The sequence below is a fragment of the Lontra canadensis genome, unplaced genomic scaffold, assembly GCF_010015895.1.
Source record: "Lontra canadensis isolate GAN:19392208 unplaced genomic scaffold, GSC_riverotter_1.0 scaffold8, whole genome shotgun sequence".
NCBI lineage: Eukaryota > Metazoa > Chordata > Mammalia > Carnivora > Mustelidae > Lontra > Lontra canadensis.
This window is the reverse complement of record NW_022631002.1, coordinates 6755011-6771107: the sequence shown is the minus strand read 5'-3', so window position 1 is coordinate 6771107 and position 16097 is coordinate 6755011. Positions and strand designations below refer to the sequence as shown.

The following is a 16097-nucleotide window of genomic DNA, read 5'->3' as shown; positions in this document are numbered from 1 at the left end:
TTAATATCTGGCTTTAAATTATTCCCTTGCTCTGACATAATTCAACTTTTTTTTCCTCCCCAGTCCCTGGAAACCACTACTTTCTGTCTCTATGAATTTACGGATTCTGGACATTTCATGTAAATGGAATTGTACAAAAGTGTGACCTTTTGTGTCTAGCTTCTTTCACTCAGCATGATTATTTTGCAGGGTCATCTACATTGGAGGGTATATTAGTAATTCATTCCCTTCTATAGCTGAATAATGTCTTGTGTATGGATATACTACATTTCCCTTATCCATTCATCAGCTGATGGACATTTGGGTTATTTTATTCTTACAGGAAAGGGATAGTCTCTTAATCTCTACCCATCCCATGACTGGCACACAGTAGGACTCAATGAACCTTTGTCAGTCTGGCCCCTTCTCCCAGGAACTTGGGTATTGGGAGAGGTCAAGAGGAGACTGCTAGTTGACCTATGAATGGGACCCAGGCAATTAGAAGCTCCTCACGCCCTCCCTGTCCTTGGAACGTGCATTCTGCTTGCCTTCCCCACTTCTAGAAGCTGTCCCAAGGACACAGTCTTAAGATAGTGATATGGTGTTGAAACCATCTGGACAGTATACATGATTGAACCCAGTTAAAGCGTCCATATAAACTTTTAAGATTTGGCCAGCGAGTGCAGAGATTAACTCGTCTTGCAGCACCCAGGACAAGCATTTTATGTTAAGTCCCCCTGCTTATTATCTGCCGCCTACCAGTCTAGAGTGATTTGCTTCTCTCTTTGGTCTCTCCCTGCCCTACATGTAAAGATGCCAGTTTTCAAACCAACACCGGGACTGACCCTTGGCCCCCATTGCTTTCCCAGAAGCCCTTCCATGCCCTCTGGAGTAGCCCTGCCAGTAGCCCAGAGCAGGACTCAATGTCATTGCTGAGTCATAGCCTGCAACCCAGAGAACATTGCTCTCTTATCTCTGAGGGCCAAGGTTCTAATGAATTCTATTAGAAAACTATGTGGAAGGCCTCATACAGCGATAATGTATCTCCTGGGTAAAGGCTTAATTTATGACCCTCATGCAACATGCTTGGAGACATTTGATAACAAACGCAAATCTGCAGGCTAAATTCCACTTTTTCATTCTTTACATTCTGATAAATTCCAGACTCCTGGGCACGGAATTCATCTTGGTGATGTCGGCTCCCAGTGTGCCTTAACATCTGTGTACATGAAGAAAAGAAACAGGACGTGGCTGGACCCATGTGAGTCTATTTCCAGTGTCTGATCCGGCTGCCTGGGCCTCCAAACCCTGATTTTTGAGACCAGCAAATGAAAAGAGAGAGAGAGTGGATTTGGTTTAAATGGGGACTTAAGGCCATGAAAGAACCATAAAGTTGTTCATGCCATATGGCCCAGCCATCCCAGTCCTGGGAACAGACCTATTTTAGTTTGGGTTCTCCTAGAAGTTAACTGAGACAAGAAATTTAGATAAAGCAATTTATTTGGGAGGGATTGCAGGAGACAGTGGCAGGAGAGGTGGGGAGTACATTGCTTTATGTGAATTGGCGTTTTTATTGGTCATAAACTGAATTGAATCTTCGTCCGCCATTCAGCTAAAAGACATCATAACAAAAGAATCCCCATGGTCCCTTTACCCCAATACAATTTTATTTCTTTGTGGTTCCTTCAAGTGCTTCTTGCCTAGGAGATGGGTGTTTGGCCAGGCACAACTGTAGTGTGCACATAATTAGTTCATAGGACACTTCCCACTTAGCTTTAGAGGGTAGGCCTTTCCCATGCTGCTGAAGGCTTTGGAATTGGCATGGTGGGAGCTGGGCTTCCTTTCCCTGAATAGGTATTTACTACACCATTCCCACAGTGCTGGATACTTTGTGTGGTTTTCCTCATCTGTTTATTATGTGTTCAGTATTACAATACTTGTCAACACTGCTATGAACATCTTCTTGTTCTTGAGCTATCTCCTGAGGGTTGTGGCAGGCATTATCAAGGACTCACCTTGACCCCTCATGCTTACCATGTTAGGCTTCTTAATGCAAGCTCCTATAGTTCTTTGCCCCCCTTCTGCTCACAATGGACAAGATGAAGGTGCCTGGAAGTTTGCATCTCTTGGGAGAGTTTCTTCAAGAAACTCCAAGAGTTTTTCTTGGGAGAAACTCTCACCCTTGATTGGCCAGTGTTGGTGGATCTGTCCCCCAGATCCCTCAAGAGAACTCTAAAGCATGCTCACACCCCATCTCACAGCCCAACAGCCAGATCGAGCTTCAGTTGCCCACGATGGGAACAGCCTTGATGATGCACCGTTGACATCTTCCCTCCCTGTTTCACTTCCCCATGCCCTTGCTGGCATTTCCTGGCTTCAGCTCCCAAATAAGCCACTTGAACTTGAATCCTTGCCTAGCCCACAGCACATGAACATCTTCATGATTCTTTCTATGGACTTGGTGCTTATTTAAACCAGATCAATTATCTTTGGGTTTTTCATTTTGTTGATCCCACTCGAAGAGTCTGACTTCCAGATCAGATCCCATGAACATGTTTCACACAGCTGGGTTGTGTCTTGCACACTTTCCTGATGGTTTCAATTTTATACTTGGGGACCATCTCATAATGACCTCAGACAATGGGATGGTGGGTGGTATTTTCTTGTTTTTTTAGATGTGTATGTAGGTGAGTCCGTGTTTTTACCTATGCTAAGTTGTTTGCTTCTATAAGGTGGCTAGTAACCTGGGTCTTGAGGGACTAGCCAGGAAGAAAGGTGTGGGGTTGGAGATAGGGGTGGGGGCAGAACTAGTAGAAAGTATGTCTCAGGGAGAAGCCCTATAACACCAAATCCTTATTTCTTGGCAGTATCCCAGAACCAACATAAACTAAAGCCCCCTTCACTATCCCCCAAGGGGTATTCTGCTATTTTGGACATGTACTTTCTTTCCAAGAATGCCTCTTCTTGGGGCACCTGGCTGGATCAGTCCAACTTGAATGTCCAACTCTTGGTTTTGGTGCATGTTGTGATCTTGGGGTCCTGGGATCAAGCCCCGCATTGGGCTCCATGCTCAGTGGGGAGTCTGCTTGACAATTTCTCTCCCTGTCCCAGTGTCCATGCCTACATGCACATGGGCTCTCTCTCTAAATAAATTCCTAAAAAAAAAAAGTCTCTTCTTATATGCTTGTCTGTATACCTGCATCCTTTTCTCAAGAACAGCTCAACTATAAACCTCTTCTCTGAAGCCTTCTACAGAGATCTACAGGAGTTAACTGCCATGGCTTCCATGTCCTCGGAGCAATTTAATCTACTTCTGTGTTAGCACAGTTTAAAAGTATTTGGCCCTAAAAAAAGAGAGCAAGAGACAATGAGAGAGAAACTTGGAGAACTTGGCTGTAAAAATAAATCCATGTATAATCTTTTAAATTTTTTTAAGTTGTTTTTAAGTTACTTTTAAGTTGTTTTATTCAATGACTATTGTGGGTTCAATTGTGTCTTCCAAAAAGACACGTTGGGAGTCCTAACCATTGGTACCTGTGCATGTGCCTTCTTTGAAATTAGGGCCTTTGCAGATGTAATCAAGATGAGGTTGTGCTGGGGTAAGGTGGGTCCAAACCCAGTGACAGGGGTCCTTATAAGGAAGAGGGGAATCTGAGCACAGAAACGAATAGACACAGAGGGAGAAGGCCACGTAACGAGAGAGGCAGAGACTGGATGCGGGGACCATCCAGGATTGCTGACAACCACACCAGAAGTTAGAAGGAGCAAGGAGGGGTTTTTCCCTAGAGGCTTCAGAAGGATCATGGCTCTGCTGATGCTTTAATTTTGGACTTCTGACCTCCAGAACTGTGACTGAATAAATTTCTCTTTAAGCCACCATCTTTGTGGTATTTTTGTCATGACAGCCCTAGCAAACCAGTGTGATGGTGACAGTACAGCGCAGTCATGGGACATTCATTCATTCTGTAAATATTTGTTGAACACCTACTACATGCCAGACGCTGTGCTAAACTCTGGATTTTAAATAGGACAGTGACATGATCAGGCTGGCATTTTAGCCAGGTCACCTGGTGGCAGCAAAGAGGATGGATTGGAGTGGGTGGGACTGGAGGCAGGAAGGCCAGGAGGATTCTGCTCCCAAGAGGTGAGCAATAGGGAGGACGGTGGCTAGGGGGCTGAAGGAAAAAGGAACTATGGGAAAGATGAGTGAGGAGGCTAAAACATGAGGACTACAGCAGTTATTTAAGCTGAATTTTTGTGAAACTTCACTGACTGGGCCTGAGCACAATACAGTAGAAATTAAAGAGCTTCAGCTCAGGCAGTAGAAGGCATTTCCTTCTCTACCAGTAATGCCCTCTGCATTTCAGTCTTGTCCCTCCTACCTCTTAGGCATGGCACGTGGTTATAATAATTATTATTTGCCTTCTTTTCTCCCATGTTAGGCTGTGAGTTCTTTGGGTCCAGTAGTTACGATGTCCCATCTTTCTATCTCTTATACCCAACAGACACTAGTCTCTGCATCTAGTAGTCCTTTGTGGAATTGATGAACCCTCCTAAGTTTTAATGGGGTACATTATGGTCTTTCATTTTAGTGGTGAAGCATGCACTCCAGGAGTCCTAGGGCAGCCCTCCCACCACTCCCTATATCCTGCTTCTGCCCTGCCAGGCAGGCCTGGGGAGAGTATGGCATTCTGGAGCTCACCACTGTCACTCTCCCTTGGGGAGGCAGCTGTCCCCTCTCCTGGGACTTTGCCTGTCACCTTGAACCCTGCTAACCAAGATTTCCACATTATCTGCTCAGTTTATCACCCTGGCTAATTAAAGGCACCATTTAGAAGCTAACTTAATTGGAAAACTGCAAAGTAAGTTAAATATGATAACCTTATCTCCACAAAGGGAAATATTAACGCTTTTTTGGCAATGACTTTGTAATAGGAGATACAGAATTGCAAAATAATGCTGTTTCGTTTTGGTTTTTTATAGCACAAAAACTTTTCAAATTCAGTTTTTACTTCTATACCTCATGACTGCTTTATGGATGCAACACATCCCATGGGAAAAGTGGCCTCTGGAAAGGCAGCCTCCTCTTCCTTGCTCCTTCCCCAAATGATAAGGTAAGAGGATCCCACATTCAAATCTCCCACCTCTGCCGCGTGTTATGTGATCCACAGCCCATGGGCACAAGCTCAGGGAGCTTCAGTTGCTTCCTTAATAAAAAAGGGGATAATAATAGTACCTGCCAGGTCTGTGCCAGAATTAGAAGATACGGTGTGTCCAAAATACAGAGGAGGCGGCACACATCTATGAACTCCTCTCTTCCCCACCAAAAGGAGGAGACAAAGGCTTCCGGCTTGCCCAGTGAGCTTCTCGGACCCTCCGAAGGGCAAACTGCGTGTGATCCTCTACCTAGTACTCCGCCCTCTGGGAGTGAATCCCCTTCTACAGTCTCTATCGCTCCTGGAGGCAACATGGACAGCTTGTGGCAAACGTGTGTGTGACTTGGGAGGAAGCCTGGGAGATACCCAACCTGACTCGGGAAGGAGCCCTGCCAGGCAGTACCTCCATGGTACTCCCATCCTCCACTGGCTCTCTGCTTCTTCCTGTCTCCCTCCCAGAAACCCTGGCTTCCAGGCCCCAAGTCTGTGATCATTCCCCTCTTCCCTCTCTCTGATGTACAACTGTTCCCATCAGATGGGTGGCACTTCATATTTGAGGGACAAATGAATGAATGAGTGAATGAACAAACACATGGGCTAATTTGCTTTTTTCCCGTTGCCAACCACGGAATTCTCTGACACTTGTACCATCTAAACTGTCCTGTCATGCAGCCATAGCTACCTCTGTCCACCTTGGTCATATATAAATGCCATCTTAGCAACTCTCCTGCTAGCTCAGCGCTGTCAAAAGAACTTTCCCTGACGATGGAGATGTTTCGTCTACGCATACTAGTATGGCAGCCATTAGCCACACGTGTCTGTGGAGCCTTTGAAATGTGGTTAGTATGAATGAGGAATTTAATTTCATTGTAATTAATTTGTCTTTAAATTTATATAGACTGCCATGTGCTGTTAGTGACTTCGGTACTGGACAGCACAGTTAAGCTCCCACATTAATGCCTTCATTGGACACAATCTCTTGACTCAGGACACCGTTATCTACAGTATGAAGCCCAAATTGTACATCTGTGCACAATCCAATCCCTAAACCATTTTCCATCCCCATCTCAGTGGTAGTGGAGACGAGCTGTGATGATAACTATGGCCTCTGGAGTCAAGCTGCTTGTGTTTGAAGCCCAGCTCCATGGTTGGGCAAGTTACTTAACTCACTGTGTGTCACTCGCATTATCTGCAAAATGGGGTTGAATACCTACTTAGGGTTTTTGTGAGGAAGACATGCATTCCCGTGTGCCGAAGGCTTTGAAGAATGCCTGACACATAGGAAGCTCTCAATAAATGGCACCTATAATTGTCATTATTTCTCTCTGTCCCTGGCAGAGCCAGCCTGCCCTCACTCTCCGCCCCAGAGCTGTCTAGCTCCGTACCAGCGTTCACACTGGTCCTCCTTTCTGCCTATCCAAACACTTCCCACTCTCAAGGGCTTAGCTGTGCAACCCTCCTCCAGGAAGCCTTCTGTCCCAACCTTCCCTAGCCTGAGCACACTTTCCTTCCTTGGAACTCCATAATACTTGCTATCTGGGCCTCTTCTAGAGCAGCTGTAATAGGCAACTAGTTATTATTTATTGTGCACATGTCTTCACAGCCAGCCTAGAGCAAACTTCAAATCCTAGACGAGGTTACGGATGTCTGTTTTCCCTGCAGGGACAGGCCAGAGATGTATGCATCGTAAGGGGTCAAAAAATTCATTTCTGAATATCATATTGGCTGATCTTTCTGATTTTTCTTTCTTGCCCAAGAAAGGAAATGAACATGCTATAAGCTCCCGCTTTATTCTAAGCCCCATGATGGACATGATCAGAGTCATTACAGTTTGATTTAAACTTTGCAGCCGCCGATTGGGACAGGTATTGTAATTCCTCTTTTCAAGACGAGGCAGCTGAGGGTGTGAGATTTAGGCAAGTAGCACAGGCGCTCAGCCAGTAAGGAGAAGAGCTGGGCCTCCAGTGCACATGGGTCTGTTGGGGTTGCGAGGGCCAAAGATGGCCCAACAAGGGACCACACTGCTCAGGCACCATGTTCACACCCTTGCTTCGTCCTTTCCCATGCCATGTTGGCTGGTTCTGGGATTTGTGCTAACCAGCAGCAAGCAGTGAAGTAAAACGATGCCAGTCCTGGGTTCACCTTACAGGAGGCTGGCAGCTCCTGCTGCCTCTCTCTTGAAACACTTTTGGGAGGCTTTTGCCATCATGGAAGGAGTCCAGCTATCCTGCTGGAGAGATCCCATGGTGACGGTCAAGGCCAGGCCCTCAGACTGCATGGAGAGGGAGAGAGGCCCAGACCCAGTCTTCCTAGCCTGCCAGTCAACAGCCAGCTAACTTACAACCACAAAAGGAACCCCAGGTGATAAAAGCAGAAACCAGTCAGAGCCCGGCCGAGCCCAATCAGCCCACAGAACTGAGTGCAGAGAGGTAAGAACAATGACAGGTGCTTTAACTGCTATGTCTCGGGGTGGTTTGTTTCACGGTTGCGAATGACCAAACCTCTTGTTTAAGGTGAGCTACTTCCTTCTGTGTTCCCGTTGCCCTGCTCTCTGATGCACTGGCCAGTTTTCAGTCCACCTGAAGGCAGCAAATGCGTTAGAAAACCTGTCTGTTTTTGCTCTCCTCTCTACCTCTGATCCTCAACCAGAGACTTCAACAAGCGGTAAGCACTGCTGTATGGTGGGGAGGGATATGCACTGACGAGCTGTCGGCCGGAACTGGGTTCCTTCTCATCTCTGAGGTTGTAAAAAATAAGGTTGCTAATGACCTCCTTGCAGGGGTGTGTAGTAATTAAATGACATGCTGCTCATCAGACACCTAACATGCTACTTGGCACGTGTCAGGCATCCAGGGAATGGCGTTGGTTAGAGGCTGGAGAACAGCTCCTACTCCTACAAGGCTCTTGTCCCACTCTTCCCTTATTAGCAAAGACCTAGAAAGCAGAGGTCAGGCTTCCATGGGGCCAGAGCAATGCCAGAGCTTCTTGACAGAGAGCAGCTGCGGCTTGTTATCTCTGTTTATGAAAAGGGAGGATGGACGGTCAACATGAAGGCTGTCCCAGGAGCCACTGCAGGACCCCTAACCCTTTGGGAAATGTATGTCCTTTGGGATATGAAGACGCTGCCTCCCAAAAAAAGGAATAACATGGGAGTGAAGAAGGCAGAACTGAGTTTCAGTAACCACCTCTGTAACTCCAGAGCTTGGCAACTAGTCCGTGTACGTTCGAAGAAGACACAGAATTATTTTCCTGCTTCATTCACTGCTGTATTTCCAGCACATTGTAGGTGCTTAGTAAATACACGTTGAATGAATAAATGAATGTGGGGGTGAATGAATGTTGCACTGCCTGCAGCCAACACTGCAGGTTGCCTGTCCCAAGGATCCCCTCCTTGTTCCTTTCTAATGGATTCCCAGTGTGAGTCTGGGGGCAACATGCTGCCTGGGGAAGTCACCTGATGGGTTTAAGAAAATCAGGGCACACCTGTTCCTCCTTACTGGGAATTAGTCTGGGGGTGGTCGTGTGATGCCATTTAGCCAGAGAGACTGAGAGAAGAATCTGCTCAGACGGTTCTGGGAAAGGTTTTCCTTGGTATAAAGAGAGGGAGCTGTAAAAAGGAAATGCCTCCTCCCTCCCGCACCTTGTGTCTCTGCTTTCGCATGTTATTATGGAAGGACAGGATTCCTGGGTTGAAGGCAATCACTCATAAGCAAAACTGAGCAAGCCCAAGGATGAGAAACCAACCCCCTGAGGATGGCCTGGTAGTGCCTGTTGAGATGGCCCAGATGAGTTTCCAGGTGACCCAGGACCCCCAGTTGACTTGAGGTCTGAGACGAAGACATATCCTCAGAGTTTCTGCAGATATTGTGTTACTTCCAGCCAAAGCACCTTCCCTTAACTCGAACTTTCATGATATCATCATGGGCTGAATTGTGTCTTCCCCTCCCCCACCCCAAGATTCACACGTTGGAGCCCCAGCACCTCGGAATGTAACTGCATTTAGAGAGAGAGCCTTTAGAGAGGTAATTAAATTAAAATGAGTCCATTAGGGTGGCCCTAATGCACTCTGACGGGTATCCTTATAAGAAGAGGTCATTGGGACACACAACCAGGGAGGCATGTGCCCAGACAAATGACCATGCAACGACACTTGAGAAAAGATGGCCGTCTACATACTGCGGGTGGGGGGGAGTGGGGTTGAGACCTCAGAAGCCAGCCCTGCTGATACTTTGATCTTGACTTCCAGCCTCCAGAGGTATAAGAAAGCAGACTTGTGCTATTGAAGCCATCCACTGGTACTTTGTTATGGTAGCCCTAGAAAACGAATACAGATAGCCATTGTTATGATCAATTTATTATCCCCGTTATTAAAAAATCCTGATGTCACCATGTAATTGTCCCCAGGGTGCAGTGGGGGCCTGAATAAAGAAAGCTAGCCTTGGTTTCTCTGTATTATATAACTGGGCAATGATATCAACCCAAGACTGGCCTTTTGCATCCTCCATCCATCAACACATCCACCCATTACTTCATTCCGCAAAAATTTAGCAAACAGCTAAATGTGTTGGCACTGAGTAGAATTGTCACAGAGTGTATACTTTGGAGTCAGGCTGCCCAGCTTGGCTTCCTGATTGTCTCCTAGTCACTGTGTGACCTAAGGCAAGTTGGTTATCTTTCCTGACTTTCTGCATCTCTAGAATCATGCTAAGAATACCCATCTCCTAGGATTGTATAAAGTCGGAGCGAGCTAGCACATGTAGCGTGCTTGCCTTGGAAAGCACTTGACTCAGAGAGGGCACTCGATGTGGCTGGGGGCCATTGCTTTGCTGGATATACAAAACAGACAGGAAAGGAGACACGGTCGTGTTTTCCCTTCTGTAATTTCAATATCGTCCTCTCCACAAACCGTGTGGCCTAGGTATTGCCACCCTGTTTTGCAGAGTAAAGTGAGGTTCAGAGGGGTTGTGACAACAGCCCGGAGATCCAAATAGGTCTTCTGAGCTCTAAGCCTTGAGCTCTTTTTTTCCCCCTTGCACCAGAGCTCCTGCCTCTGGTGGTGCATTTTTTTCCCCCTGAGCTCATCGTTTATGCCAGACATTCTCATTTAATCCCCGCAAGGACACAGCTTTCACAACCTAGGAATAATAACGCTGACATGATATACATGTTTAGACCAGACAGAAGAATAAACTGGCAAGTTATGGGACCGAATGGAAAATGTGGGTCAAAGGGAACTGCCTTCTGGGCGAATGGGGAGGAAAGGGTGTTAATCGGTAGCTATTTGGGGCCAGGTGCCTTTACTAGACCCTTGATTTACAGTACTTTGGGACTTCGATATCATTACACCCCCATTTTACAGTTAAGGAAATGGAGGCTCAGAGAGGATAAGGCAGACACATAGGAAAGGGAAGAATGCGAATCTAGCATCAACCCAAACACACAGCATCTTCCCTGGACCAGAGCTCCTCAGCAGCGGCAGAGAAGCAGAATCACCCAACACGTGGTTAAGACCACCCAGAGCTGGGCACCCCCTTGAAAGGTCTCACGTCAGGGTGTGTGGAGTGAGGCTCATCGCGGAGTGGAGTGAGGAGCACGTGCAGCCGGGTGACCGGAGTGTGCAGCCAGGGCTGGGCAGGCAGCCAGACCAGGCGGCTGTCCAGACTGGGCTCCCAGATCCCGGAACGCCGTCTCGGCCCAGACCTGACAGGAGCTGTACTCCGCAGCCACGTAAAGACCTGCACCACACCCTGTCTTCCTCTACCCGGAGAGGAAACAGCTGCTGCTTTCTTTAAGCAAGAGAGTAGAGAGGAGTCCATTAACTCATTAGCCAACATTCAAAGCCACTTGAATATGGATTTTAGGCAATGGTATCACACGGAGAGGCACAAATACAGGGGACTCTGAAATCACAGATCGGCGTCCTTTCTCTCCCCTGTTAGACCAGGAAGTCCAACTGACATTTGTTTTTGTTTTGTTTTTGCTTTTGTTTTTTACAATTCTTCATTGTTGTCGATTAGCGTTTTTGGTTCCCTATATTTATGGTTTAAATGGGTAAACATTTTATGTTTACTTCTCCTAAAAAACCTGTAATAAATTAGGTTGCTCTTTGAATATAACTTTTTTTAACTGGTAAAAGGATTTATTATGAGTTCACTTATATGAAGTTCAAGAACAGACAAAAACCTCATCTTTAGTGAAAGAAATCAGATCGGGGTTTACTCTGGAGGGTGGGGTTTGGAAATTGACCAGAAAGAATCACAAAAGAACTCTCTGGTAATGGAAACACTCTAATATGAATTGGGATGACTGTTGCATGTACATAGACATCTCTCTAGTACATCAAGAAGTACAGTTAAGATCCGTGCATTTTACTCTAGGTAAAGTATACTTCAATAAAATCTTGAATATGATGTTTTAAGGAGGGGGAGGCTCAGGGACCTTTATTCAAAACAAAACAAAAAGCTCTCTCTGCTGAAGAAGCTCCCACCATGTGCAGAAGGAATTCTACCGATTGACACGCTCTTGGCTCCCCTAATCCCAGGCCCTGATAGTTTCTCCTGTTGTTCTGATCATAAATCATCTCCACCTCCTGGGCTTGATTATTTCAGGCTGCATACCTGTGCAGAATGCACCCACCGAATTATCCTGCCAGCTTAAACCCAGCAGAAGAGTAGCTTTTCTTGCTTAAGCCAGATGTGGAACTGGAAAGGGAGTTGGGGTTACAGTAGGAGGGTTAAAGATTAGACAGGACTCATGGCTGGGGAATTGACCTTTGACCACAGATAAATAACAGCAGCCAAAGTGCAGCCCCCCCCTCGCCCCCCGCCTCCGCTGTGTGAGAAGACATACCAGGCTCTCAGGGCGACAGGAGGGAAGGAGATGTAGAAGGAAGCTCAGGAGAGCAGAAAGGAAAGAAAAGAAGGAACCAAAGATCGAAGATTGGTTGCCTGGAACACAGCAGAGTGTCTGCGCACTGTCAGTATCATCCCTGCTCAGCGCCCCATGCCATGGATATAATATTTGGCAGAAATAAGAAGGAGCAGCTGGAACCTGTGAGGGCCAAAGTGACAGGTAAGCATTTAGTGCAGACACGGGCTCTCATATATTTAGACATACACTTTCTCTTCTGTTTATAAAGGTAAAATTTATTGTAAATTATTTTTGGAAAATCTGGAATGCAGTCTATAGCAGGGAATGATCCACAATCCACACGTATTCTCTGCGAAAATCTAGGTGTGCTTCTAACACACAGAAACTGTTTCCAGGGAGAGGGAGAGTCGTTCTCACTACTTGAGGCGAAGAGCTGGGGATGCTCCGACTGGCATGAAGACAATGGAGTGATTCTGCAGGGCATGGCCCGTTCCAAGCGGGTGGTGCCTTTGTGCAAATCTGTGCGCCCTAAATTACCTTATCAATGGCATGAGAGGCACACATGGGCTTCCACTTTTGCATGTGCATGCGGGGGTGGGGCACATGCAGAGCGTGTCTTGATGTCCTTGAGGGGTGATCGGGGCCTTGGAGTACCCGCAGAGTCGTAAGTCAAACAGACCCAGAGTAGGACCCTCCACCAGAACAGTCCTTTAGCGGGCTTTGTGTCTCGTTTTCTTCATCTGTTACTTTTCCCGCTCTCTCCCCTTCTGTGCTGCCCCTGAGAATGGCGCGTGGCTGGCTCAGGCACGCAGGTGCTTTCATCCTCAGATACTTGGATCTGGAGGCTTTTCCCAAGTGAGCATTTCTCTGTGAGGAAGTCAGATGGGAGCTTTTCAACCAAGGAATTGCCTTGGAAGGCTTTTGAAAGAATAGCTTTTATGTGTGTTTTTCTCTGATTACAAAGATAGCGTATGATCTCTATGTGTGTGTGTGTTTTGTATGTGCACATATATAAAAACTTGGATATGGTAATGGGAGCACAGGGCAATAAAACCAGCTGTATTTCCATCTCGAGCATTCCTAATACTGGAGCACTTTAAGTTTTTACAAGCTAGAGATTGTATAGACGACAAATATTTTTTTCAAAAACACATGTTTATTTACAATTAATATTTTATTTAAAAAAAGAGAGCCTCCAATACCTATCCTTTTATGCTCTGGGACACCATGAGCATGCTGCCCGTAAGCCTTATGTTTAATGGCTGCACAGAAATCCTTGGCAATTTTAGAAAGCCGGAATCCTGGAACCTACAGATCTGAGTGGACAGGTGGATCCACATGAGTTGTTCTCCACACCTCCAACCCATACCTGTAGCCTCCCCATCACCTGGGCGTTTGTTAGAATCACAAATTCCTGGGCCCACTCCAGACCCACGGAATCAGATACGCTGGAGGTGGAGCCCAGCAGTGTGTGTTTCTACAAGCCCTCTGGTTGCTTCCAAGTGTGAGAACCACTGCTATAAATCATGCCTTCCTCCTTGAGGGAAGCTGAGGGCTGGAGAGGGGCTGTGACTTGCCCAAGTCCAGGCGGCCCACGAAGGACGTGCTCCCAACCCTCAGTCCAGGCCTCCAGTCCGGGGTCAAGTCTAACCATTGGCCGCCTGTTAACTAAAGATTGTCCCACGTTTGCCCATGAAGGCCATGTCCAGGCTTCATGTTGGACAGTGCTTTCTTGGCTCTGAGACCTCCAGTTAATTAAGCATTTCTTGCCTCACTTCCTTCTTGTGTAAAATAGTCTGCCTGTACCTACCACATAGGGTCACTTGCAATGACAATATGATTTAATGCACCTGCTCCCCACCCCGCACTGGTGCCTGGTACATAGTGCTCAATACGTGTCCTTCTGTCTGGGGTTTTGTGTTCAGATTCCCCTCTCTCTGCTCTGCCTCACCTGCACCTTTTCCTGCATCTGGGTCTCTGTGAAGAGCCCCGCTATTCAGTTAGTTGCCCAGGGAAAAAGACGTGGGGCCCTCTGCCTCATATTCACTCAAGCTCCCAATCCTACTCATTCCACATCCTCCAGCTCTTTTCTCTGTTGTTTCTCTCCATCCTCGCTCAGCCTTCCTGCCTCCTCTTGGTTCCTCCTCCTGCCACACTCTACACCACAGAGACAACTTTTGAAACCCCAAATCTGAGCATATTCCATTAATATGAGCTGATCAGAAGAGGTAGATCTTTAGAAAGTAGATTAGTGGTTGTCAGGAGGACAAGACTTTGTTTCAGGGTGATGGAATGTTCTGGAACTAGATGGTGATGATTGCATAACATTGTGAATATATTTAAAAAAAAAACAACAACAACCCTGAATTGTATACTTTTAAATGGTGGAATTTTTTTGTTATGTGAATTTTATCTCAAGAAAAAAATTGCACATGCACAAAAATCTGATCCTCTCATTCCCTATTTTAACTGGCCAAGCTGTGCCATTCTGCTAACCTTCTAATCCAAACCCTTGGTGTGGTCTCATTGGCTTTTGTCATGCTTCATGCTTAGCTCTCAGGCCTCAATACTTACGCTTCCTCACTCGAAAATTACAGACCAGTCTTGCTAAACAACTGGCACATCTGCTGGTCTTTGAGCTGGTCTTTGATCTCTCCGGTTTGTGTTCCCCAGCAACAAGAATTCAGATGTAAGTAGTTTAATTTGGGACATGATCCCAAGAAACACTGGGAGGGAAACCAATAAAGGGGGCATTGTCAAGCTACAGACCAGTGAGTCATCAGACCTGAGCCCTCTGGGCATAGTGTATCACATGCCTCATATTGTCCCAACTGGGGGCAAGGAAGTGGTCACATGCGATGTCCAACTCCCCATCCATCACTGGGTGACAGCCACTTATAGGGCATTAACGCCAAGGTGTTCCAGCTTGCCTAGTGTGTGGGCAGAGCAGCTCCTTCAGTGAAAACAAAGCCCTCAGGCAGAGAGCTGCAGGTAGTGGCAGAAAGTAACCTTTAGGGAGAGGTCAGTGCTAAGAGGACAAGGGTGGGGCACCAACAGTGTCTACTGCCGCAGGCTACCTCTAGAGCAGTGCTATTCAACAGAGATAAAATGCAGGCCACATGCATAGTTTTAAATTCTAATAGCCACACTCAAAAAAAAGTAAAAACAAAACAAACACAAAAACAAACACAGGTGAAGTTAATTTTAACCATATATTTCATTTAAGGCAACATATCTAAAACATTATAGGTTCAACATGTAATCAATATTTTAAAAATTGCTAATGAGATATTTTATATATTTTTTCATACTTAGCCTTTGAAATTCAGTGTGTATTTTACAGTCTCCAGCACATCTCTGTTCAGACTGGCCAGGTTTCAAGTCCTCGGTAGCCACATGAGGCCCGTGGCTACCATATTGGACAGCACAGTTCTAGAATGTTCTTTTCTCATGCCTTTGCGAGGCCAATAACTACTCCCCCTCAAGACTCAGCCTCCCCACCCTCCTGCTCTCACCCTACCTGGGGGTGAGGTTGTGTTCCACGCAGCCCCCTTGCTGAGCCTGTCACATTGCCTTCCTTTATTGTGGTGAGGTTAGGGTGTCTGTTCATCCATCTGCTCTGTGGGTGGTAAGCAACTTGAGGACAGAGATGACATCAGTTCTTCTCGGTATCCTCAGTGCTGGCACAATCCAGGCATATCCTACCCTTTCTGGAAATGACTGCTGAAGGAATGAGTGGGTGCTACAAGTCATGTTGGGATCGTGACCTCAATTCCTTTACATGGCCACGTCTCATAGCTCTTTGGTTGAGATGTGAAAACTGGAAACCACTCTTTCTCTTAACAGGCAGGATTCCCACATGGCTGCAGGGCACCCTGCTCCGCAATGGGCCTGGAATGCACACAGTGGGGGAGACCAGATACAACCACTGGTTTGACGGCCTGGCCTTGCTCCACAGCTTCACAATTAAAGACGGTAAGAGTACTGGTTTGGTTTGCTGTTGCTGCTGTAAAGACAACCACAAATTTAGTAGCTCAAAATAGCACTAATTTATTCTTACAATTATGGAATTCAGAAGTCAAAACTGGACTA

The 16097-nt window shown here is 46.4% G+C and overlaps 1 protein-coding gene across 3 annotated transcripts in view; it reads left to right on the top strand.

Annotated features, from left to right (window-relative positions):
• Nucleotides 1-12000: 12000 nt before the first annotated feature.
• BCO1 (beta-carotene oxygenase 1) overlaps nucleotides 12001-16097 on the top strand; it is a 35568-nt gene continuing 31471 nt past the window's right edge. Inside the window, exons 1-2 of one of the 3 annotated variants that reach the window (XM_032853893.1) lie at nucleotides 12001-12206; nucleotides 15852-15980. In XM_032853893.1, the coding sequence (XP_032709784.1) occupies nucleotides 12143-12206; nucleotides 15852-15980 (193 nt within the window). In that variant the 5' untranslated portion in view covers nucleotides 12001-12142. Of the gene's footprint in view, nucleotides 12207-15363; nucleotides 15981-16097 lie in introns of those variants that run through there. The other 2 variants (XM_032853892.1, XM_032853894.1) reach the window with 2 other exon arrangements.